A 26,822-nucleotide genomic window follows, 5' to 3' on the forward strand; every position below is an offset into this window, starting at 1 on the left:
TTAGCCCATGTGATTTGTCTACAATCTCCTTCATGGTTTGCTCAAACCCTTGTTTCAATTCCTATTTCCTTTTAGTCTTTTCTGAGCCTTACCAACATACCATTCTTTTCCATCAAACTTATGACCGTTAAGACCGTCTATGACTTTGGCACCTCGTCAGCATTTATATTTTGTTCTGTCACTTTTGATACTCTTCTTTCATTTGTATTATGCAAGCTGCATTATCTTCATAGTTGTTGGTGAAGATAGTTGTTGGTCTTTTATAGCGTTCTAGTCCACAAGAATCAATAATGATTTGTGTCATTGATCTCAATAAAAACATTTTCGAGTAGTTTTATATAACGCAATCACTTCGTCATGATTTGATGATATTGCAACAAGTGTTTGTTTTAAGAATGCCATGATTTTGTGGTACCTCCAAATAGAAATACATATCGAGTTTGAGATTTATCTTTATGAGGATTTGATGAATGACCTGCATATACATAATCAACCAAATCTTGTTTTGAAGCGTTAGAATAAAATAATTTTAAATCAGTAATTCCTCAAAGGTATCAAAATATCTGCTTGATCCCATTACAATGTCTTTTTGTATGAGTTGGGTTGAACCTTGTCAACAAATTAACTGCAAAAGAAATATCAGGTCTTGTACAATTTGTAAAATACATAATAACCCCAATTGCACTAAGATATGGAACTTCTGATCAGTAAAGATCTTTAGAATCTTCACGGAGATGAAATGGATCAGTGTCAATATTGAGTGATATATCAACCAATGGTTTTGTATTTAAAAAATGTTTTAAAATCTTTTCGGTATAAGTTGTTTGATGTACAAGTAAACCATTAGGCAGGTGCTCAATTTGCAATCCAAGTCAATACTGATCTCTTTAGTTGTTCATATGATGTTATGATCATTGACATAAACAACTTACAATCACATATCCGGACATTGTTTTCTTAATAAGAACGCATGTGCAAATGAGATTATTTGTATACCCCTTTTCTTATCAAGTAATCACTTAATCGGGTATACCATATGCGATCCGATTGTTTCAATCCATATAAAGACCTTTGTAGTTTAATTGAGTACATTTATTTGTGTTTTGCATTTGATACTTTTGATACCTTAAACCCTTCATGGATATTCATGTATATATCACTATCAAGTGCTTCATTTAAATAAGTAGTAATAACATCTATGAGATGCATTTCTAAATTTTTAAAAACTGTTAGGCTGTTAAGTATCTAAAAGTAATTGCATCCATAACAGGAGAATAAGTTTTCCTCATAATCCATTCATGGTCTTTGAGAAAAATCTTGAGTTACAAGTCTAGCTTTATCTTGTAACCTCATTTTTATCATTTCTTTTTCGGATAAAAATTCATTTTTATCTCATACGTTTCACATCTTTAAAAGTGATAACGATTGATCCGAAAACTTTTCTTTATTGAGCGATTCTAATTCAGCTCGTATTACTCCTATCCATTGAGTCCAATCACGTCTATTTTGACATGCAATGACAGATTTTGGTTCTAGATCATCATCTTTATTCATGATTTCATTGTAAGATTATATGAAAAATTCTCATCAATATTTTGTCATTCCATTTCGGTTCCATATTATTGCATAATTTATTGCAATTTATGTATTTATATTTATCAATATCCTCTGCAGAAGGAATATTGATTTGTGATTCTTCTTGAACACTTTCTTTTACCTCATTATCAGCTGATTTTCTTTTCGAGGATTTTTTATCTTTGGAACCAATTGGTCTTCCACGTTTCAGACGTGGCAAAGACTCAAGAGTGACATTATTGCCAGCTTTTGGAATTTCAATCCGAGCTGGAGCATTTGCTGCTGGTATATATGATTTAGTCACCTTTTTTTTTTTGTAAATGCATCAGGCAATTTATTCGCAAGTTCTTGCATATGCGTTATTTATTGAACTTCAATCTCGCATTCTTTTGTGCGAGGATCAAGATACATTAATTGAGGTTCACACCATGAAACATCATTTTCTTTATTATTTTTTTTTATTTCTCCCCCTAATCTAGGGAACAATGTTTCATTAAAGTGACAATCAGCAAAACGTGCTGTAAAAACATCACCCGTCATGGGTTCAATATATCTTATGATTGAAGATGTTTCATATTCAACATATATTTCAATCCTTCTTTGAGGAACCATTTGTTGTGGTGGTGCAATTAAAAATACACTGCACAACCAAATGTTCTAAGATGGAAAATATTTGGCTCTCGACCAAAATTGAGTTGGTAATGGAGAATATTTATGACTTGCACTTGGTTTAATGCGAATTAATGTCGCATTATGTAAATTTACATGTCCCCATATAAATATTGAGAGTTTTGTACTCATTTCCAATTGTCTAGTTATTAGCTGCAAGCGTTTATCTATTGATTCAGCTAAACCAATTTTGTGTATGCACATGAGCAACTGGATGTTCAACAACAATCCCTTTAGACATATAATAATCATTAAATGCTTGAGATGTTAACTCACCAGCATTATCAAGTCTCATCCTTTTAATGGTGTAATTAAAATAATGTGTTCTCAATTTAATAATTTGTGCAAGAAACTTTTCAAATGCCATATTATAGCTTGATAACACACAAACATGAGACCATCCGCTAGATGCGTCTATTAGAACCATGAAATATCAAAATGATCCACATGATGGATGAATTGGTCCATATATATAACCTTGAATTCTTTCAAGAAAACATTGGTGATTCTATCTCAATATTCTTTTCATTAATCATCATATTTGCTTTTCATTAATCACCATATGTGCTTTTTCATTAATCACCATATGTGCTTTTCATTAATCACCATATGTGTTTTTTCATTAATCACCATATGTGTTTTTTTCATTAATCACCATATGCGCTTTTCATCATATATCCTTTTCACCATTTGCGCTTTTAATCATATGCGTTGCGCTTTTCATCATATGCACTTTTCATCATATGCGCTTTTAATCATATGCGCTGCGCTTTTCATTTGATTTAAATCAATGAAACATTTCTTAGATTTGATCATAATGTGTATATTACGACTATCTGCAATACATAGGTTTTTACCATTTAAATGATGTTGTATTTCAGCAGGATTCATATTAAAACTTCAAATAAGATAAGTAAATAATGAGTTATATTTCAGCAAGATAATCAAATTATATTACGTGCAAACAAGTTATAATCTGAAGTACATAAAAGATAACACTTAATAAAACATATGCGTCGTGGTCTAAAACCATTTATTTATGAGTGATACATAACAAGCTAGGCATCTTAGAAAATTCAAACCATTCAAGTCTCAAGGTAGCTCAGGGTTTATTTAATCAAGATTTTTCAACAGATTCACTCTCGTTTTCTTTTCTTTTGGGACTTATTTGTAGAGCTAAACAAGATGTTCATGTATTCAAGAAATACTAGACTGATGATCCACGTTACCAGATCACTAATAAGAATCTTCAAAATTCTTATAAGAGCGTCTACTAACATCTTCAATTTTATTCTTTCATGGATCACCGTTATTTCTTGATAATTAATATCGTATCTATCTTTGAGTATTTTCCATAATACACTTGGATCTTCGATCATATAATATGTATATTCTAAGGACTCGTCAATATGTTTGCTAAGAAAAATACTTGCTATTGCTTTCTCTTGTTCGGAACAATTGTTATTTTCATTCAGGGTTTCTAAAATACCGATTGATTCAAGATGTTTTTCTACATTCATAACTCATGTTAAGTAGTTGTTCCCACTTGATTCTAAAGGAGCAAATTTAAGCCTTTTCAAATTCGACATTTTCTATTATCAAAAAAATGAATAACATAAATCATAATCATAATTAACTACTATTCATAGACAAATAATAAAATGAAATTAGAATCATTTTAAATTCATAAGTAGCAAATAAAGGAATAATGGTATGATTACAAATAATAAAACCATAAGGGAAGGATAGAATATAGGTTCATATTACATTATTAATAATATTATTATAATATATATTAAGTTATAATATATATTATTATAATATATTTTTCTTATTTTAACTTTTAAGATTTACTTTTAATAAAAATACAAACTACTTTTTCTTATTTTAACTTTTAAGATTTACTTTTAATAAAAATACAAACTACTTTTCTTATTTTAACTTTTAAGATTTACTTTTAATAAAAATACAAACTACTTTTTTTCTTATTTTAACTTTTAAGATTTACTTTTAATAAAAATACAAACTACTTTTTCTTATTTTAACTTTTAAGATTTACTTTTAATAAAAATACAAACTACTTTTTCTTATTTTAACTTTTAAGATTATAAATTTAAGAATAAACATTAGTATGCATGAAATAAATAATGATTAATTGCATAAGTAATCATAAATGTTAGATAACATATAAAGACCCCATCGTATTCGTATTGATCGGAATTAATCTCGACCCATGGTACCGTGTTGTCAAATGACGTGTTGCGTACAATCATGAGGTCTTATTAACATAAATATAAATGTTAGTGAAGTTAATAAGAGTTAGATTACAGAAAATATAATTCAGGCGGTATAACCGACCATATATAACTTAAATAACATAAATATAAATGTTAGTGAAGTTAATAAAAGTTAGATTACAGAAATATAATTCAGGCGGTATAACCGACCATATATAACTTAAATAACATAAATATAAATGTTGGTGAAGTTAATAAAAGTTAGATTACAGAAATATAATTCAGGCGGTATAACCGACCATATATAACTTAAATAACATAAATATAAATGTTAGTGAAGTTAATAAAAGTTAGATTATTTCTTACCTTGATTAGTGATGTGTGCTTGCTTAGATAAACTTTGATTATACGGAGCACTTCGTGCTGATAACGTGTTATAATTCAGTAGGCTTATAACTACCTTTAGTGACCTATTAACTACTTAAATATGTAACAATATATAAGAACAAAGAGAGAAGAAATATTGATATTGATATTTCAAGAGAAATGGTACACAATTAAATGGCTACCATACATGCATATTTATAGTGTAAAATATTACTATGCAAGCTATACAAAGTTGACTAAAATTTATCATCCATATGACTTTTTGTACTCATATTATAACAATTACATTAATTATTAAAAACCCCAATTAACCTAACCCTAATTTATTAAACCCTAATTTACTACCTAAACCTTAAACCTAAATACACCAGTAAACCCTAATCATTAATTAATTATTACTACTACACTAATTAATTAAAACCCTAATTTAAACCTACCTAATTAATACTACTTACTACTAAACCCTAATACTACATACTAATTATATTAACACTTATACTACTACTAACACTTATAATATACTACTTATATGTTAATACTTATATTATAAAATTATGACCTACGATTACAATAGTCATTCACGATAACGTGTGATTACTCGAATGTCAACGCTACTTAAGGCCTAGGGTGATCCTTGGTACCATTATGGGACGCTTGTGGATCTCGAATGCCAAGACTTAGATTCTGGTCAAGAGATCCTGGGCCAACCGGTAACAATAGATCATTCAAGTGACTCGGCGGTGGCATAGATATTTGGGTATGGTGCACAATATCAAACCCGACTATAGTGATCATACACTCACTAAGTGAACAACACTTAGTCACTTACACACTTAATAAGTGGTGGACTTATTAAGAACGACTCACTAGTGTTCAACACTAACATACTAAAAATGGAAACTTACTAAAAGTAGAAACTTACTAAAAATGGGAACTTAGTAAAACTAACTACACTTAAACACTTGCATACTTAAACTTAAACTTGGGCAAACATTTAACTACTATTAAATGTCATTAGGTTGACTTTCTGCTCACATTCATCCAACTTTTCTTATCCGAGGAATAACAAACTCTTCTCCTACTTACTAAGGTGAACTTCATAGCCCTACTTTATATCGTGCACAACTTATTTAACTTATTGGGGTGAGACACATGCTTCTTTTAATATTTACAACTTAGACACAAGTATCAACTATTAAACTGTGCTATACCTGGCTATGTCCTGCAAGTCCCCACTGTGATATTTTTAATTGCTTTTACATAACGCATTCTTAATTATTGGGGGTAGGCCTATCGGGAGTAACGTCCCCGATACATTTGACCAAGTCATTGTATTACTTAATAATGATTCAAACTGACAAGGACAGTACAACTTGTCACGGGGCAAACTTTGAAACTGTTTAGTCTAAATATCACAAACTTGGCACTAACTTTTAGATCCCTGCGAGATCTACCTTTATAAATAAAAATCTTGTGGTCTAAACAACGGTCAACTATTTTGTTAAACCTATGAACTTCACTCAACCTTTTTGGTTGACACTTTAGCATATTTTGTCTCAGGTTACGATTGATCAGCTTGCTCTTATCTATGTGATGCTACTTGGACTCTAGGACTTGAAGAAAGAGTCACATTTATTATTTATGCATTAATTTACATTCTTGTAATTTCAATTCTTGTAACGACATTCTATTTCATTCCGCTGCGTACTCAATAAAGTTTGTTTTTATCATATAGCGTCGTTCTCATTATATAATATGTTGGTATTTTTGATATTAATGTCACATTCACCAGGGCCCTAATCGGGGGTGTGATATAATCAATAATGATAAAACTCTATTTATCAACTCATATTCGTCATGAAAACATTTTTATTGTTAGTCATGACAACCTCACTCAAATTTCGGGACGAAATTTCTTTAACGGGTAGGTACTGTGATGACCCAGAAAATTTCGCCTAATTTTAAATCAAACTCTCGATACGATTTAGTATTTTTGACACGATAAACAAAGTTTGTAATGTTGAGTCTCAAAATTTTTGAACTGTTTTCATAAATGCATTTGACCTTCGACCATTCCCGACGATTCACGAACAACTATTTGTAAATAAATACATATATATCTAAATATGTATGTATGTATATATATATATATATATATATATATATATATATAGATTTTAATTTGAAATTATAATTTAGTTATGACTTAAATATTATTAGTTATTATTATTATTATTTCTATTATTATTTTTGTTAATATCTTTATTATTAGTAATAATATGAAATTAACAGAACTTTAGTATTAACATATTTATATATTAAATTCAGATTGTTAGATATCAAAATCAGATATAATACAGAATCCGTTAACTATCATTATCTGATTAAATTTTTATTTTATTTATTTTGTTTCCTTCTTTATGATAGAAGATTCCTGTCTGTTAATTCGTACCAGTCGAATTCAAATAATCACAATCCACTTTACAAACAATAATACTCCCGTGATCTAATTGATGAATTATTGCTCCAATTCGTTATCTAACTTTCTAACATATCTATATATAATTATACATACATACAGAAGCATAATAAACCATTATTCTTTACTTCATCTTTCTTCTTCTTCTTCTTCTTCTTCTTCGACATCACCTCATATGACCACAATCCCCGGCCACCATGAACAACGAACCACCACCATCACCTATCAATCACCAGCCACCCATCACCACCAAGAACAACCAACACTAACCATCATTCTCTTCCCTCTCTCATCTCTCTCTCTCTCTCTCTCTTATGTTCTGTCTTGGCCGAAAATCCAATAAAACCACCATTAAATTACTGGAACTACTATTATTGTTATCTCCTACAAGCACTCGATTCATATGTCTATTTTATGTTCAAACAACTCGACCCCGACAACCATTGAAACCGTCACTCTCTCTCTTACTCCCTCTCTATATATATTTTTCTTCTTTCTGTTTATTCATGTCGATCACCTCCCACAAAACAACCATCACTGATTAACTACTGCTGCTCGATAACAATTGCTTCCATTATGTTCATGTTATTCGAACAACAACACAACTCAATTACTTCTTTTGCCCTTCCGATCAAACATACCCAATCACACCATTACCAAACCATGTTGTTTGCCTTCTGTTTTGTAGATTGAACGTCACCCAGACTACCACCATGAAAACCATAGTTAATTGTTTACTATTGCTCGATGATATCACAGCTTTTGTTGTCGATCCTTTACTATTGATCGATCAACCCCACCATCAAATCCATGTTGATTACTGCTACAACTTATTTTTTTCTTATGTTTCTCATTAAAACCTTCAAACCACCATCACAAAGCCTATAACCTCTTCAATTTATATGTACTGCTGCCTTCTTATTTCAAAACCTTACGAATCCCTCCTTCGACCCAAATCCTTATCACTGTGATTGTTCGAAACACTAACCCAACACAACCATTATGAATCCGAATATTCAGACTGCAAATATATTGTAATTCAAAGCTACTTTTGTGTGACTTTATTCTTTCTCTCTTCTTCGTTATGGCCGACAAAAGTTATTAAACAAATAACCACTTGTTTTATTTTATTCGCTGCTTGTCTGTTCCTTTTAACCGAAGACCGAAACTTATTATATCCTGTGCACCTAATTAATTCATGAAGCTGGACCGTAATTAGATATGGGCTTGAGTAAATTGATTGGGCTATCTGATTGGGGCATGTATCACAAAACCACCTCCTCGAACTGTTACAGCTACATTTTCATTCCCGTTTCATCGTCTGATTTAAAAGCACGATGGTAATGATGATAAAATACTACGTGCATGATGATGATTTTAGTTTAGAATGATGTTAAATAGAATCATGATGGTAATGATTATGAACCGATGAAGAGGATAATTATGATGTGATGATGAGCACGATTATGATTATGATTAGGGTTATGAAGATAATGATATAAGATGTTAGATGATATATGATTTTGATGATGATGATGATACGTATGTGTCTGTTTCGATTACAAGACCTAAACCTAACAATTAAATTGTTGTTATGGTTATTTATACCTCTGCTCGATTAACTTTAAGAAGAAGAAGAAACACATATATATTGGTTATATGTTTTATTCTGTAAATTAAAGTAGAAAGTAATGGGCAGAGCAACTGGTTGGGCGTTTGTTGGTTTAACGAGAGGTCGCGGGTTCGAGCCCGGCAGAGGCGGGGTTTTTTTTTTAAGCTTATAATCTCTTTAAAGGTAGTAATACTTATATTATTATTATCATTATATTATTATTATTATTATTATTATTATTATTATTATTATTATTATTATTATTATTATTATTATTAAGTATTATTATTATTAGTATTATTGTTATTAAGTATTATAGATATTATTGTTATTATTATTATCATTATTAACATATAACATTTTTATTATTTTTACTATTAGTATTAACATTACTATTAATATTATAAGTATTATCATTTTTATTATCATTACTATCATTATTATTATTATTATTATTATTATTATTATTATTATTATTATTATTATTATTATTATTATTATCATTTCTATTATTTTAGTATTATCATAATTATTATTTTTAACAAAAAAAATAATATTTTTATAAAAATATATTTTATACATATAACATAACTATATTGATATTCTTATAATAAATATTAAGTATTTATTTAAAATATATAAAATAAATATATTTAATTAATTAACGAAACATATAATTTATTAATATAACGATTATATCACTAATAATATATAAATTTGTTCGATTATAATTATATGCATTATATATATATATATATATATATATATATATATATATATATATATATATATATATATATATATATATATATATATATATATATATATATATATATAGGTTCGTGAATCCGAGGCCAACCCTGCATTGTTCTGTTCCATCGTATGCATATTTTTACTACAAAATATCGTATCGTGAGTTCATTTGATCCCTTTTTACTTGCTTTTGCAATATATATTTTTGGGCTGAGAATACATAAAATGCTTTTATAAATGTTTGACGCGATAGACACAAGTAAAACATTCCTCGAATGAAATTGTTATACCGAATATCACCCCTACTATTATATAGTTTGGTAACCTAAGAATTAGAGAACAACACCCTAATTGACGCGAATCCTAAAAGTAGATCTACTGGCACTGACCAGCCCCAATCAGAGAATTTGAACTGCTTTAGTACTTCGAGGTTTATATATATATACAGATGTGTTAATCCTGTATTACAGGCTGAAAGTTCGGTTTATTTTGGGGATATTCTATATGCGCTTTATATGTTAAGGTCGGTTACCAAGCAAGGTTATAGAGAGAATGATGTTAGCAGATGAGTGTTCTTGCTTATGTTTTTGTACACGAGATATGTGTACGGTTATTAAAAATCGCAAGGCAACCTACGGGAGAGAAAAAGATACGAACCTACTCTGCCAAGCATTTATGAAAAATGATTTCGTACACGAGATATGTGTAATGTATTTAAAAACATTACCTGGTATCTTACAGGTGGGTATAGGATGCGGACCCATTTGTGCCAAGCATTTAAACCTTGTGGTCTATCAAAATTACTGAATTTTATTGTTTATGATAAACCTATGATCTCACCAACCTTTTGGTTGATAATTTTAAACATGTTTATTCTCTGGTATTAAAGAAATCTTCCGCTGTGCATTTGCTCATTTTAAAGATATTACTTGGAGTCATTCATGGCATATTTCAAAAGACGTTGCATTCGAGTCGTTGAGTTCAAAAAGATTATTATTAAGTAAATGACATATTAAGTCATTTATAGTTTAGATATATTATGAAATGGTATGCATACCTGTCAACTTTCGTTGAAATGAAAGTTTATCTTTTAAAAACGAATGCAATGTTTGTAAAAAGTATCATATAGAGGTCAGTACCTCGCAATGGGACTAAATGTAATGTAATCGTCCATATGGATTTGGACGGGTCACTACACAAAAAACACTAGAAAAGTTTATTCGAATAAAACCTAACACGCGGGATTGAATGAATCAAACCTACATTTATGGAATAGATTAGATCGATGCCTAGAAGTTGTTATTCGTGTTGCGTGCGATTTGGTACAATAACAACACATAGTATACGGCTAGGTTTGTAATATATGTGTAACATTTGAATGAAACTCGCAACACTTATTTATACACTGTCAGGTGACTTTCGGGCGACAGACTCCGTATATCGACCGTGCGTCTCACATTATCATGAGTTAGTCAACTCTGACAAGTATTCCATCGACTTAACTCTGTCGACCAACATAGTGCTTTTATTTTGTGCGACAGACTCTATCTATCGACCGGCAAACTTGTCAGTTTAACTTTGGATTAAACATTAACGAACTCATTATCAAAACTATAAACAATTATATCTAGACGAACATGTATAGTTATCAAGATATTGATTAGAACTATGGATGTACATTTTATGCACTAAGAACTTGGATCTTCCATCAATAAGGGTAGAGTCTGTTTGATTGACTTTTAATTGAATGGTTCAGCACTGTATGATGAAACATTCACTATTCTATGCGTTTGTAACATCTGAATGACAAATAATGATGAACCGTTATAACATTGTGTGTTGAACCATGAGTTGCAATATTATCTTAATCATTTAGCACCTCCATTTCCTTAAATATCAAGAACACTTATCAAAACAATATTATTTTATTCTATTACGGTATTTTATAATTAAGTCAACTAGTAAATTCAATTGGTTAAATTATTGCTCATATTGAAATGAATCGAGATTGATAAAGAGTTTCATTTAATTTTAAGATTAAATTATTACATTAATTTTACATTATTCATATAGTTCATTCAAAATGATTACCAAACAAGTTATTGTGGTTCATAACCAAGTTCACAATAACCTTTGAACATGTTATTAATTATTAAATTATAAGCTAAATCATTTTATTATATTATAGGCTTTACATTTGGCTTCAACATGTTAGTGAGTGGTGTTATTTTTAAGAAGGTTGAATGGTGATAAATGATTTTTTTTAAACGATGATTTTTTGACATTAGTGGATTATTTATTTCAATAACCTTCATTATTTGCACGTATCACAAACGTTCGGGCGAAAACTCGAACCCGATCAACAATACCCGGAAACACATCCATTCGGGCAGTGTTTCTGGGTAGAGGTCCGTGAATGAATCCCCGCACTATTATATTATCAAATATATTGAAAACCTTTATTTAGGTTACTATTCACTTTAAATATTAAAAAAAAATCAAACTATATATATATATTTGTAAAACTTTAAACAAATTAACTATTGCTCTAAACCAGATAATTGTTGGGTGTTTGAGCAACATATTGGCGAAGGTTTAAACCTCATACCCATCCTTTTATTTTTAAGGTAAAGTGATTTTACTTGGTAAACTGATAGGACGCAAAGGTCAATTAATCAATACGAATCTCGAGAGTGAATGTTAATCACCAAATCCTTATCTTGGAGGCTCTTCGGTCTAGGAGAGGGCTTGCTATCGTAACTTTTTTTCCCAATGATGAGCTTCCAGGATACAACAAATTACACTTGTCTCAGTTTGTTTGTTTTTAAATTTTCACCTCAATTTTTTTTTTTTTTTTTCATTTCTAAAGTTCATAATTTTTTTTTTTTTTGTAAGTATTCCCTCTCAACTTTTTTTTTTTCTCATTTCTTCAGCAAAATTTATAACTTTTTTATTTTTTATTTTTCATTCTCATTTCCCTTTTAAATTCTTACTTTTTAATTTTATTTTTTCAATTTTTTTTATTTAGTAATTACTATATCATCTAATAGACAAAAAAATGGTGAATAGTAATTAGGGGCATTTACATCCTTTCACCTTTTTTTTATTCTAATTAAATTTTACTACAACAATAAAGACCCTCACACTTTTTTCAAATATTCAAATCGACCCTCTAAACATGGGGTAAAGTGTCAAATAATCATTTTCATAAAAAATCTTAAATAAACTCCACCCAAATATTCAACGGGTCATATCTTCTTGCTCGCAATGAGTTAAATTTTTCCGACACCATCGTTAAACTCGAAATAATTTTTGGAACACAATATCACTAACTATACGCAAGACAGACGCTTTTTAAAAAACGCTAAATATTTGAGGTACTTTTCATATACGTTGATTTTGCGTTAAATTTTTAAAAGTCGATAATTACATAGCTAAACGCGGAGATGGACATATATTGTTAATTTAAAATAACATTTAAATCTTTCACGGGTTATACCTTTTAGTTCGACTCGAGTTGCGCTTCAACGACATCATTTTTTAGCCACAAAATAATTTTACAAACTAAACGCAATAAAATACATTAAAAACCGAATCTCCGGCGCGAAGCGAGAGTTCAACAACTAAATATTTCTATTTATATTACAATCTAATCATAAACTACTACAGTTTTAATTTATACGGAGTATAATGAAACCATTTATCCTTATAAATGATTTTTCGCCACTACTACTCGTTTCTTACTATTTTGTTAATTGTTATTGTTTTTGTCATTTAAACTAATAATAATATCTAAATCTAATTGAGATTACAACTTAGGACGATATCATTTTTGACTTGAGAATAAAGGGCGTATGTGATGCATTCAACTTTGAGGGCCAAACCACAAATTCAAATTTAATTAATACATAAAAAAAAACAGATACATTTTGGGGTGGTGGTGAAGGTTGATTGACAAGTTCCTATTTTCTTACTATTTTGTTTTGGTCAATATCAAATCTTTCTTTCTCTCTGGTTTCAGTTTGGAACAAAAAAGAAATAAGGTTCTAACAATAAATTAAATATTTAATCAAAATATTCAAGCAATTGATCAAGAAAACTAGCTAAGTGGATAAATTGGCATGGAAAGAGTGATTGGTTTATTGAAGATACGAGTTAAAAAGGGCATCAACCTTGCGGTTCGCGACACCAATACCAGCGATCCTTATCTCGTTGCATCTTTGGATAACCAGGTTTTGATAGCTCGATGTCGTAATTCGATCATGATCATCCTCATTTGACAATCAATGGTGTTGCAAATTATGTATTGGTTCTATAATTCCTCCCCATGCTATAGATTCCGAATTTCTAATGCACATTTTGTGAATCAACCTAAATTGTTCCAGTTTCAATTACATTTTTCCATTTGCCAAAACAGAGAATATGAATTTTCGAATATCATTTGCATAAATTGCATTGCATTATGTTTTTTTATGTCTTTAAATGAATTTAACTTGACGAATAACGAATAAAATGCTCATTTTAATATGATACAAAACGGATAAGGTTTTTTAATTTTTTTTTGTTGCGTTTGTGTCCTCTTATGAGAATATCATGGCCACAACGACTAGACTATCTTCGTTACATGGTTATCTAATATTGTAAGATAATGAATAAACAGAATTATGAAAACGACATTTAAGAAAGACACCCGATAATTAGCTTCCAATTCGGCTATATTATCTGAATAACTTATGTTGTAATGCAGAAAACAAAGACTAGGGTTATCAAGGGGAACTGTAATCCTGTATGGAATGATGAATTGACTTTAACCATGAGGGACCCTGAAGCTCCTATACATATTGTAAGTGCATATATTCTCAAAAATCAGCATCTGTTGTTACGTTATTCCCATTCGAAATAACAAACTTGTTGAATTTGTGCGTCAAATTCAAGATAAACGCAAAATGAAGTTGATCCCTAAAACTGAAAAATTCTATTGATGTATTTCAGGCCATGTACGACAAGGACAGGTTCAGTAACGATGACAGCATGGGAGTAGCAGAAATAGATGTAAAACCGTACATCGAATGCCTTAAAATGGGTTTAAACCTCAACAACCTCCCGAATGGTACTAAACTTGATCGTGTTCAACCTAAAAAACATAACTACTTAGCTGACGAAAGCTGCATCATTTGGCAGAATGGGAAAATCATTCAAGACATGGTTCTTCGATTAAGAGATGTTGAATGTGGTGAAGTTGTAGTTCAAATAGAGTTGGTTCCTCTTCCGGGTCGTAGATTAAACGTTTAGATAGTTTGATTCACTTGAATATTACTCGTACTATTTTGTTTGTACAATATACTTGAGTAGAATTTATGAGTGTAACAAGATTAGTGTGATATGATTTAATGTAGTCTGTTTGGGTGACGTTATCTTGTTAATGAAATGTTGTAGGTGTTGTACGGAGTAACTTGTAATTAGTATATATGTCTTTGTTTGAACAACAACAATACCCAATTCCACTAAAGTGGATTATGGGGGAGGTTAAATGTAAACAGTCTTTCCTCTACACTAAAGTAAAAAGGGAAGTCATTCCTTCACCCACGGATACCTATCGGTCCCCAGGTAGAGGAAGTCGTCCCTCCCTATTCTGTAGAGCAGAGAGGTTGCTTCCTAGGGACCTCCGGCCAGAAAGAACCATGAATTCTGATTTGTGAAGTAAAAATAAGCAAGTAAAGTTGATAAAATAGAAACGTTACCATGAATAATGTATACTCCAATACGATATGTATAGATAAAAAAGCATGTAATAATATAATGTAATATAACATATAAGTGAAATATGTAAGTGTCAAATATGCAAGTATAACAAGTCATGTAAATACAATAAGTATACGTAAACATGTTGGTATAAAGCATGTAAGTATAATATGCATTATAAGATAGGTGGTATACCATGTAAGCATTGGCAAATAAGAATACTATGTTAGCATAAAAACAAGTGATATGTAGGTACGTATAATTTAATTGCTATATAATGTAATATAAACATGTAACCATATAGTGCGATAAAGCATGTGAATATGCTACAATAAGTATAGATATATTATATATCCATAAAACATGTAATGCCAATACGTAAAGTCACACGAAAAAAAAAAAAAAAAGTTAGATGCATAATAATAGACATATATAAAGGGCCTGTTTACTTTTCTTCTTATTAAGCTCCATATGGATATAGATGGCAGTATGAATATAGATGGCAGTATGGATATATTCACTGAGTGATTATTGCCGTTTACTTTTTATGCTGAATGAATGAACTAAATGAAAAAATTGACTACTTTGCCCCCAAACTAAATAATTATTAAATAGAAATAAATACAGTAATATATATATATATATATATATATATATATATATAAATATAAATAATAAAAATGATTGTAAAAAACTAAAATAAGGAACCTAAAATGTTCGTAATAGTTAAGTTATCTTCATTGATTTTCACTAGATTTCGTGACCAAATATCCAGAAACTTCCTAATAATCATATATCTCATTGTTCCTTTTTATTATCACTATGGTCAACTTTCACTGCAATACATTGAAGATAACTAACGAGATCTTCACCACTTTTCCACTTTTCTGTGTATTTTCAATTTCTAAAAGTTTTGGGCCAAAACACATTACTCAAGTTTCCCTTTCCTTTATTAAATGAAAAGTTCTCTGGCCAAATGAACCCAATTAACTCAGATACTCTCAATTTCAATTTCACTTCCATGTTTAAATATTCTCATTTTGTTGATACCCTGAAATTAGGGCTTCGTTTTTTTAAATAATATTTGATGGTGATGGTGTCAAGTTCTATGATGTACGGGGTTTGCCGGAGTAGCAATTGGTGGTGGGTTTCGAAATTCGCATCTTTCAAAGTTCAACGAACACAAATGTTGTCGATTCTGTTTTGATGATGGTGGGTGTAATTAACGACTGAGAGATACAGAGTTTCTTTTCTTTTGAATAAAAAATGTGTGAATTGAAAGAGAAGGTTAATATTGGAAAAAGGAGGAGCTGTATCCATACTACACAGGTTTTTTAACTTTATCAGAACTCCCTTCGGTCAGCAATGGTGACCCAAAAAGTCCTAAAGAAACACGTTAAATTCTTACCGAAAAATCTATGTAGGCAATTAAGCTCAATAAGCCCAAAGTAAACAGGCCCGAAGTGTGTCTATATGAAGTGCACACAAGAAAATAGGCAGGAAATATAATATAAATATAAATAAATAAATAAATAAATAAATAAATATTATATAAAACCTAGTCATCTATTCTAATTCTACTCCTCCACAAATTCCTATCAGAAGTCATGTCCTCGGTCAATAAAAGCTCCTTCATGTCAAGCTTCAGTCTATCCTCCAACCTACGTGTGGGTCTACCTCTTCTCCTTACGCCGCTAACCGTGAGGGATCTCAATTATCACTAAAAAAAATGAATGGAAAATAAAATGAGTGCTTATTTGGTTCGAGAAAATATGAACTCTACACAATTGTTGTGTATTCGGTCCATATATTGTCGTGATTCTTGAAAACTGACCTTTTGCATATCAAAGTGTTGGTGATTTTAGTGTCATCCAACATTCATTCTAGTTAACTTAATGTACTTGAATGTAAGAGTTAGCTAGTTATACTTAACAACGGGTTTAGAGCGTGTAGGCCCGTAGTAACTGACGCGTAAATTGCAGGGTCAAGGGGGTCGCGCCCCCTTGCGAGGTCCAAGGGGCAGCGCCCCTGGCGGAGTCCAAGGGGTGGCGCCCCTGGTTGGGCTCGGGACAGTGCCCCGAAACCTCAACTTAAAAGGCACTATACGGTATGTCGGAAATGTTGTAATAGATGTATTTTCGTGTTTGTTATAAATGTTGCGCCCTCTGCAACATACTTCTTATTGTGTCATGTTGTCGTCGTTGTAATACTGCCTAGTGCCTCGTGCTGTAAGGAATATACTCCTGCGTTTTAAGATTTATTGAAATTTAGTTGCTTTTTGAAAAAAAAAAAAATTATTATAATATTAATAATTTGTTTATTACCTTTTTATTCAATTTCAATTTCAATTTCAATTTATTGGAAGTCAATTAAATAGTTTTTGGGCCTGGGGCTGGGCCTGGTCCTGGGCCTTAATAATATAAACTAAGAAGCCCAAGAGCACGGATCCCTAGAGTTGCTGATTGATATGAAAAGCCAAGGGTTTAGTACTCCGTATTTGTTTAAATTTCAAATTTAGGTTTTGTGTGTACATTTTGGGGATGAAATGATGAATAAAAATAAAAATAAAAATAAAATTTGTAGTTGGAACGATGACGATGAAAAAGAACTCCGTGAAACGATTAGGATCGGAAAACTTATCGGCTTCCAATTTGATCCATCTCACGAAAATCATCTCAGAGAATCGATGAAAGCTGATAAAGGTAATTTTATTTTAATTTTATTTTATTTATTTATTATTATAATAAAGTCATATTTTGTAATTTTTTTTTTTTTTCCATTTCATTTCATTACTATTTATTTATCTACCGAATTTCACTAATACTAACGGAGATCGTTGAAAAAGTACTAATTGTAGACGCTTTTGAAGCTTATTAGTTCTGTTTAGGGTTTTATTTTATTTTATTTTTATATTTTTTTTGTGTGCGAATTTGATTTTATCTGATAATTAGGTCTGTTATATCATGCAGATTGTTAATGTTAATATTAACCCCTTCCGTGGCATCCAAACAGTTTTTGAATTTTATTGACAAATTTATTTAATAATTCGTCTACATAAGCTAACCCTAATAGACCTATGTCTTTGAGTTTACACTTGTTATATACACTTTGCAGAACGTTTAATCTACATTGAGGAATAAGAAGAATGATCTATGGTTTAATAATGATTTTTTATTTCAAATTAATAGTTTTAAAAAATTTGAGTTGGCTTGTTTGAACAGTTTATTAGTTAAGAGGTTATTTTTGAGTTTATTAGAGGGGATAGTGTGTAGACAACCTACAATATTCGCTATTGTATGTATTAGATAGTGTTTTCAATGATATGGCAACTTGTATGCGTACCTTACACTTTAAGGCATATAATTAAAAATATCGTTATGTACATACAATATCACTTTTCGAAAGTTGGAAACAGGCAATAGATCAAAATGAAGTGTAATACACTTGATAAACTTTGTTTTATAGACTTGTATAGTTTGGTACATTCTAGTATCTCCTTTATTATATGGATGAATGTAACAACTTGTTTGTTTTTGTGTGTCCTTTTTATGCAGCTAAATCGACAAAGGCATCAACGTCTAAATCAAATCGACGTAAAGAAAAACCTACTGGCTTCCAATTCGAGCCAGCTCATGAACATAATATCAGAGAAACAATGAAAGCTGACCAAGGTATTTTTTATTATTATAAAGTCATAATTATGATTCTTTTCATTTAGGTGTATTCATTTATTTACAGAATTTTACTTCTGCTAATGATGATTATTGAAATAGTTCTAATAGTAGACGCTTTCGAAGCTCATTAGTTTATTTTTTTTTCCTCTCTATTTTTGTGCAATTTTGATTTATTCTGATAATTAGTAATTTTATATTATGTAGCGTGTTAAATTTAACCCATGTTTTGACATCCTAACAGTTTTTGAGTTTTATTGACAAACTTATCTCATGATTCGACTGCTTAAGCTAACCCCCACACACACATATGTCTTTAATTTTACACTTGCTGTATACACATCACTAAATATGTAACTTACTAAGGAATAAGGAGATTGATTTGTGGTTTAAACATTATTTTATTAATACAATAGCATTATTCAAAATGCAATAGATCAAAATGGAGTTAGATACACATAATAGAGTTTGTGTTATAGTTTAATACATTCTAACACAATATCTCCTTTTATTATACAAATGACTGACAGTTTGTTTGTATACTGTGTTCTTTTTATGCACCTAAAGCGTCAAAGGCGTCAACATCAAAATCGAAGCCACGAAAAGGAAAGAAATCAAAGTTTGTTTCCAAACCCAAACAGATTTGGCAAGTGAAGAAACCAACTGCAAATTGGTTAGAGCTACCAACAGATTTAACTGCCAATATACTCCAAAGAATTGGTATGTTTGATATACTTAATAATGCTGAAAAAGTTTGTACAACTTGGCGAAAAATATGCAAGGACCCTGCTATGTGGAGGGTTATTTCAATGGACAACCCTTCAGATCCGAATGGTAGGCCAGTATGTCAAGAGATATGTAAGCATGTTGTCGATAGAAGCCAAGGCCAATTGGTTGATCTTTCTATCACTGATTTTTGCACTGATGAGCTTCTTATATACATCTCTGATAGGTATGTAAGCTTATTATACTCTTATCTTTTGCATCTTAATTGAAGAATGAGAGCCTAAGATGCTTTGCAATCTTCTTTACTTCTTTTTACATAATTGAAATTAGATTATGTAAGTTGCCTTTTCTACTTTTTTGGAAACTATAACTTAGAGGTTGTGTTTTCAGTGAGTATTAAAACTCGTTCTAAAAGTACGTAAAACTCACTCATACATCATGATTTTATTCATAAATATACTCATAATGTCCACCCTGATAATTTGGTATTAAAAGTTGTTTTTTGTTTGATTATAATTATCAGTTATCAAATTCAAATAAGAAGTTATATTAAAAGCACAAAGAGCTACTAAATGTAATATTTCAGTGGTTACTTTGTTTCCTTTCACTTTTACTATTTTTCATTTTTCTAAATGTCTACACATATAGTATTATTTAAATGCTAAATGACTCCTATGTATCTGTATGTTATATCTGAAAGTAGTGATGCTAATATGATAATGCTAAGTGAAGGCTTAATGAACGGTAGTTTAGGTCTTTTAACTTAACTAGGTTATAAGTCGGTTAGTGGATCATGTTCTTTTTATCCCTTGACTATCAGATGTTTGGATTTGACCCCAACCGTTTTTGATTACTAACCCTATCTGATTACTGGTTACTGAATAATATTTCTTGGCTTCAAAGTTAATCACAAACTTATTTTCATAGATCATATTATAATACAGTTGTTTGCATTTATTTGACAGAGCAAGTCAGCTAAAACGTCTTGAAGTAGTTTATTGTTTTGGTGAAATGTATGGAGAGTGGGGTGTTTATCTTAAGAAATTTCCGTTATTGGAGGAACTCAGTTTGGAGACAACAGAGATTGGGCCTGAAGATATCGAAGCTGTTGGACGTTATTGCCCGTTGCTAAAAACACTCAAATTGAATCAAAAGTTTTATAAATGGTCAACAATAGATGATGACGAGGAGCATGTGCAGATGCTGAACGAGACGGCCATTGCGATTGGTAAGAATTTGCATGATTTAAGGCACCTTCAACTCATTGGAGACATGATGACGAATACCGGTTTGCAAGCGATTTTGGATGGTTGTACTCGTCTCGAGTCCCTTGACATGCGTCAGTGCTTGTACATTGATCTTAAAAAAGACGACATGGGAAAAAGATGTTCAGAAAGGATTAAAGATGTTAAACTCCCTAATGATGATATGGAAGGGTATATGCATCTTGTTAAGAATGATTATGATGATTTCGTGGAGAGTAACGTTTCTTCTGAATCTGGGTTATTTTTTGGTGATTCTGATGATGATTATTATGGTCGTCGATATTATGACTCGGATGGCTATGAGTATGATGATTATACTCGATGTGATGCATTTGATGAAGATGGCGATTTCAGTGACTTTGAGGATATGAATGCCATGATGGCTTTCTTCTCTATGTTTAAATAGAGTATTATTCTTTGCGATAAAAGGTGAGACGTTACTACTGATTTAGCTTTGAATGTTAAGTTTCCACTTGAGATTTTAATGTATTTCATCTTTTTGTTTTATTGGTTCAGTTGCTGTCTTTCTTTATGGGTTTGGTAGGCATGGTTAATTTGAGTATTATGTTGATAGTTTTTTGAAGTTTAAAGTGTCTGCTTAGTGCTTACTATTGCTAAACAAAGGATATTGATCTGCACTAGATCTTCTAGATTCAAGTTTCATCACTATCCTGATTCCTGAGCTTGAATTCCAAAATGATGGATCAAATGTATGAATAGTATATTAGTAATGCACATTTGTTTTTTTAATCAAATGCAAGTACATACCGCTTTTACCTATCCATTTTTAAATGTCCTGATGCGGTGATTAATGATATAGAACGCATTAGTTCATCTTTCTTTTGGGGCGGTTCAGAAGATAATCATAAGATGCATTTTGGATAAATTGGGATCAAATGTTAGCTTCGCTTGATATTGTAGTCTTCGAGCTTTTAACTATGCTTTTAGAGGTGCACAAAAAAACCGGATCTAGATCCGATCCGAAAGAAAATCCGAAACCGGATCCATCAATAGCCGGATCAAGCTTAAATCCGGATCTGGATCCGAGATCCGATCCGGTTCTAATCGGATTTGGATTTTGCTGCAAACCGGATTTTTCCGGATAAGATCCGGATCCGGTTTTAGACCCAATCCGGATCTGGTTTCAAACTTACTGGATCTGGTTTCAAACTTAAAAACGGATAAAATTAAAATGAACTGCCAGGCTTTATGATTTTATTATAGCCCAATAAGAAATAAAGCCCAATGACCAATGTATTCACTTCTGATCACCAAAGACCATTTTATAGATGATTTCCATTCTTTCATTTTCTTTTACTACCGATGTGGGATGAGGCCATGAGGGACCATTTTATAGATATGTTCCATCCTCCCATTTTCTTTTACAAGCGATGTGGGATAGCTTGCTGATGCACTACATAAATAATTCTAAATATTGAATATTGATAAATATTGAATATTGATTGATTTATTATATATTTTATTTTATATAATAATTTATAATATAGTTATTAACTATAAATAAATTATTATAATACTGTATTAAACTACATTAATTTTTTTTGTCATATAATACTTTTGTTCAAACGTTAAAAAAATGTACCGACAAAATCGAATCCTAGTCCGGAAAAAAATCCGAAAAAATCCGGTTAAGAACCGAAAAAAAACCGATTCCGAGAAAAAATCCGAAAAAAATCCGACGCCGAGAACCGGAACCGGTTCCGGAAAATCCGGACAAAAAATCCGGATTTCTTTTTGTCCGGATCCGATTTTTTATCCGGTTTGTGCACCTATATATGCTTTACTCCTTAAATGGGTATGGAGGTTCTTACTAATTCGCAGGGATGGCGCTCCCGGGCGATGGGCGCGGATCTTATATATCCACGACCCGCCCGTCGGATTTTTTTCTTGCTCGTTCAGACCCGTTACCCGCCCGCAGGTAAAAAACTTTCGCCCATGCCCGTGACCCGCGGATACCTGTGACCCGCTGGTAACCCACGGGTAATATAAATATTCATATATTGTAGTCTCACCTGAATCATATATTGTAGTATTATTAATCTTAACCTAATCTTTTAACACGTAAAAACTAAATCAAGTAGCCAAATGCCTATCTATATTTCATAAATAAAAATTAACACAAGTAGTAGTAAACTTAAACTTCATTATAACGAATGAAAGTACATGCAATTGGCTAACATTACTATATTTACAACTGTTAACTCGCTAAACTTATATAAATATTGAATTTTTATAGTTAATCAAATGCTAATGATATGGATTATTACTCTATATATCTAAAAGAGGGAGGCCAAATGAATAGTGAACTTTACAATTCTCATAAATTTACAACAAACTTTTTAGTTATCACAATTAAACCCCACCTTTTTTAATAGTTAACTATATATTTTTTACAAACTTACCATAACTTTTTCACACTTTATACTCTATATATCTAAAAGAGGGAGGCCAAATGAATAGTGAACTTTACAATTCTCAGAAATTTACAACAAACTTTTTAGTTATTACAATTAAACCCCACCTTTTCTAATAGTTAACTATATATTTTTTACAAACTTATCACAACTTTTTCATACTTTATAATTTAACCATACAAGTTCTCAGTCATTAACTTTTTAATTATTACAATCCAACTCCACCTTTTTTAATAATTAACTCTATAGTTTTTATATATATCTAAAAGAGGGAGGCCAAATGAATAGTGAACTTTACAATTCTCACAAATTTACAACAAACTTTTTAGTTATTACAATTAAACCCCACCTTTTCTAATAGTTAACTATATATTTTTTACAAACTTACCACAACTTTTTCACACTTTATACTCTATATATCTAAAAGAGGGAGGCCAAATGAATAGTGAACTTTACAATTCTCACAAATTTACAACAAACTTTTTAGTTATTACAATTAAACCCCACCTTTTCTAATAGTTAACTATATATTTTTTACAAACTTACCACAACTTTTTCACACTTTATAATTTAACCATACAAGTTCTCAGTCATTAACTTTTTAATTATTACAATCCAACTCCACCTTTTTTAATACTTAACTCTATAGTTTTTATAAACTTACCACAACCTTTTCACACTTTATAATTTAACCATACAACTTCTCATTCATTATAAATCGAGCTCATACTTTTTACTATCTACTAACTATTCATTATAATTACTATATGTTTATCTAAAAAACAAATCGATGAATAATAACTTAGTCTCATGCTTAAAATATTTGTACCCCATGCTTTGGATGTTATACACACAAGAAAACACTGCCTATGACTAAATTGAGGGGATAAATGGTAATTTTTTTGGCTAAAATTGGGATTCATCTTTTCGTTCAGGTTGAGTAACGTTTAACCGACATAACCGTTAAATTCAAATAATTTTACGAAGTAAACGCGATAAATTATATTCGAAACGGAGCCCCAACGCGAAGCGAGGGCTCCTCACCTAGTTAGTGTTAAAAAATAACAAACCCAATAGGATGATATACATTATATATACCTTTATGGTCTGATGGTTGCAAATGAAGAAGACAGTGTAGCTACTAATTAGTTTAAACTTTGAACATCCAGCAAACATTTAAAGAGAAAATTGAGAAAAGAAAAAGATAATAAAGAGCTATAATAACTACATCAAAAGACTTAATTTGAAAGTAGACATCAACGCATGGGAATTGGAATAGACAGTTGGATATTTAATGTCTTAATTGATTGTACTTTTTGGAAATATAAGGAACAAAACACTAGATATAGCTGGTGTAGTCTCTCGTGCTATTAATTGTGTAAGCGGGTTAGCGGGCATACCTGCGGATTGTTCAGACGGGTATTACGAGTTTACGGGTCGGTTTTTACCCTCGGCGGATATGATATATCCATTACCCGCCCGCGACCCGTCAACGGGTAGAAAATTTTACCCGTATCGAACCCGCGGGTAATTTTTTTTTGAATTACCCGCCCATCAGGGGCACGGGTACCCGCGAGTAACGGGTTTTTTCTCGCCCATTGCCATCCCTACTAACTGTGACGACCCGGCAATTTCCGGCCAAATTTAAACTTAATTCTTATATGATTCCGACACGATAAGCAAAGTCTGTAATGTTGAGTCTCAAAAACTTTGAACTGTTTTGTATATTCAATTGACCTTTGACTATTCTCGACGATTCACGAACAACTATATATAAATAGATACATATACATTAATTTGAAAATATTATTTGAAATAATATATGATTTAATTGTTGAAAATAAATATGAAAAATAATATGCGATGTAATGAAAACTATTATTATAAATATATAGATATATATTTATAAATATGTATATAAATATTACTTGTAAAATATATAAATTATATTAAATTCAATGGTTTAAAGATATATAATATATTTATTTAGTAGTTAAACTTGCTATTTAAAACTCTTTTTATATAGAAAGAGAGTATATTAAAAATAAATGATTTCGAGTCTAATTAGTAAATGTCAGTAACACTCGGTTGACGATTTGTTAGTTTTAATATAGATATTGTACATGTCCATGAAGGATTGAAATAAAAGTTGAACTGTAAAATAATTACGAAGATTTTAGATTTGTCAAAAATATTTTTGCCCTTTTAAGATTAAATATTAGCACTCCGTACATATAAATTGGAACATAAAATAAATAATTATTGAACCTTTTTGATCAGGTTTCAAGCAGATAATGAGTGAAATAATTAAATATAGTTAATCTAAAAATTTGGGATTTTTGGAACACTTTTATACGCTAACTGTTTAGCAATGGACACTTTTACTGTTGTATGATTAATATAATAAAACTTTATGACATAATAAATTCTATATATCTATGCACACATTTATGCATATGGAGAATTAAACCTTCAATAACAAACGCACACCTTCGTTGATTTCTTGCTAACCGGACCACCATCACCTAGTCCGCCACCTCTATCTCCACCGGCCACCCATAACCACCATAACCACCACCATCAAACCACTAACCATCATCTAAATCCTTCTCTCTATCTCTCTCCCTCTCTACTTCTAAACCACCACCATGATCTCCTGGAACCACCACCGATTAGCCATCAAGCTGCCACCATCCTCCACCTTAACCCATCGCCAACACTACAACAACAACCACCATGAAAACCCATTTGCTACTATACCACTGTTATACTACTACTACAGTTGTAGCAATTTTTCTGTTTATATACGACCACCATCCGCCACCCCAAGATCATTCAAACAACCATCATCTTCATTTGACAACCACCATCACTACTGCTGCAACCTTTTGTTAAAATTCTTTTCTTCTTTCTTCTTCAAACTGCTCGATTTAGGGTCATTGCACTCGTGAAGTTGCTACTGCAGCTGTTCACCCATTGTTTCTGTTATGATCTTTAATGATAAATGATGATGACAATGGTGCAGCTGCTTCGCTTTTCATTTCGATTTAAACGATTATGATGTTGATGACGTTTATGATATTTAGATGGTTAGATAATATTAGATGATGTATATGAATGGTGGTGATGGTTCATGGACGATAAAGATAACGATGCTCATGGTGAAGACGATATGAATCATGATGATAATTAATAAATGATGCTTGCGTATGTTGTTTCTACTTCTTCTTTGTTTCTATGACATTCGAAGCGCCAGACCAAACCCACACAT

General features: G+C 31.0%; 2 protein-coding genes across 2 annotated transcripts; both read left to right on the forward strand.

The window, feature by feature from the left end:
* The first annotated feature begins 14,393 nt into the window (after positions 1-14,393).
* LOC139904352 (protein C2-DOMAIN ABA-RELATED 10-like) lies at positions 14,394-15,112 on the forward strand. Its single transcript, XM_071886291.1, has 2 exons — positions 14,394-14,555; positions 14,705-15,112. Exons 1-2 carry the CDS (start codon positions 14,454-14,456, stop codon positions 15,002-15,004), a joined length of 402 nt encoding a protein of 133 aa, XP_071742392.1. The 5' UTR covers positions 14,394-14,453; the 3' UTR covers positions 15,005-15,112.
* Positions 15,113-17,978: 2,866 nt separating this feature from the next.
* Positions 17,979-21,860, forward strand: LOC139842309 (F-box protein SKIP19-like). The gene is made up of 4 exons (XM_071832461.1): positions 17,979-18,156; positions 19,009-19,125; positions 19,693-20,077; positions 20,817-21,860. Exons 1-4 carry the CDS (start codon positions 18,000-18,002, stop codon positions 21,520-21,522), a joined length of 1,365 nt encoding a protein of 454 aa, XP_071688562.1. The 5' UTR covers positions 17,979-17,999; the 3' UTR covers positions 21,523-21,860.
* The last annotated feature ends 4,962 nt before the right edge of the window (positions 21,861-26,822 follow it).

Source organism: Rutidosis leptorrhynchoides, chromosome 4, assembly GCF_046630445.1.
Source record: "Rutidosis leptorrhynchoides isolate AG116_Rl617_1_P2 chromosome 4, CSIRO_AGI_Rlap_v1, whole genome shotgun sequence".
Taxonomy (NCBI): Eukaryota; Viridiplantae; Streptophyta; class Magnoliopsida; order Asterales; family Asteraceae; genus Rutidosis; species Rutidosis leptorrhynchoides.

Bases quoted from the DNA above. Each gene is read 5' to 3' on its own strand.
- LOC139904352 (XM_071886291.1), top strand. From the start codon at position 14,454: ATGCAGAAAACAAAGACTAGGGTTATCAAGGGGAACTGTAATCCTGTA. The intron at 14,556-14,704 runs GTAAGTGCATAT...GATGTATTTCAG, and splicing joins CTGAAGCTCCTATACATATT to GCCATGTACGACAAGGACAG.
- LOC139842309 (XM_071832461.1), top strand. From the start codon at position 18,000: ATGATGAATAAAAATAAAAATAAAAATAAAATTTGTAGTTGGAACGAT. The intron at 18,157-19,008 runs GTAATTTTATTT...CTTTTTATGCAG, and splicing joins ATCGATGAAAGCTGATAAAG to CTAAATCGACAAAGGCATCA. The intron at 19,126-19,692 runs GTATTTTTTATT...ATGCACCTAAAG, and splicing joins AACAATGAAAGCTGACCAAG to CGTCAAAGGCGTCAACATCA.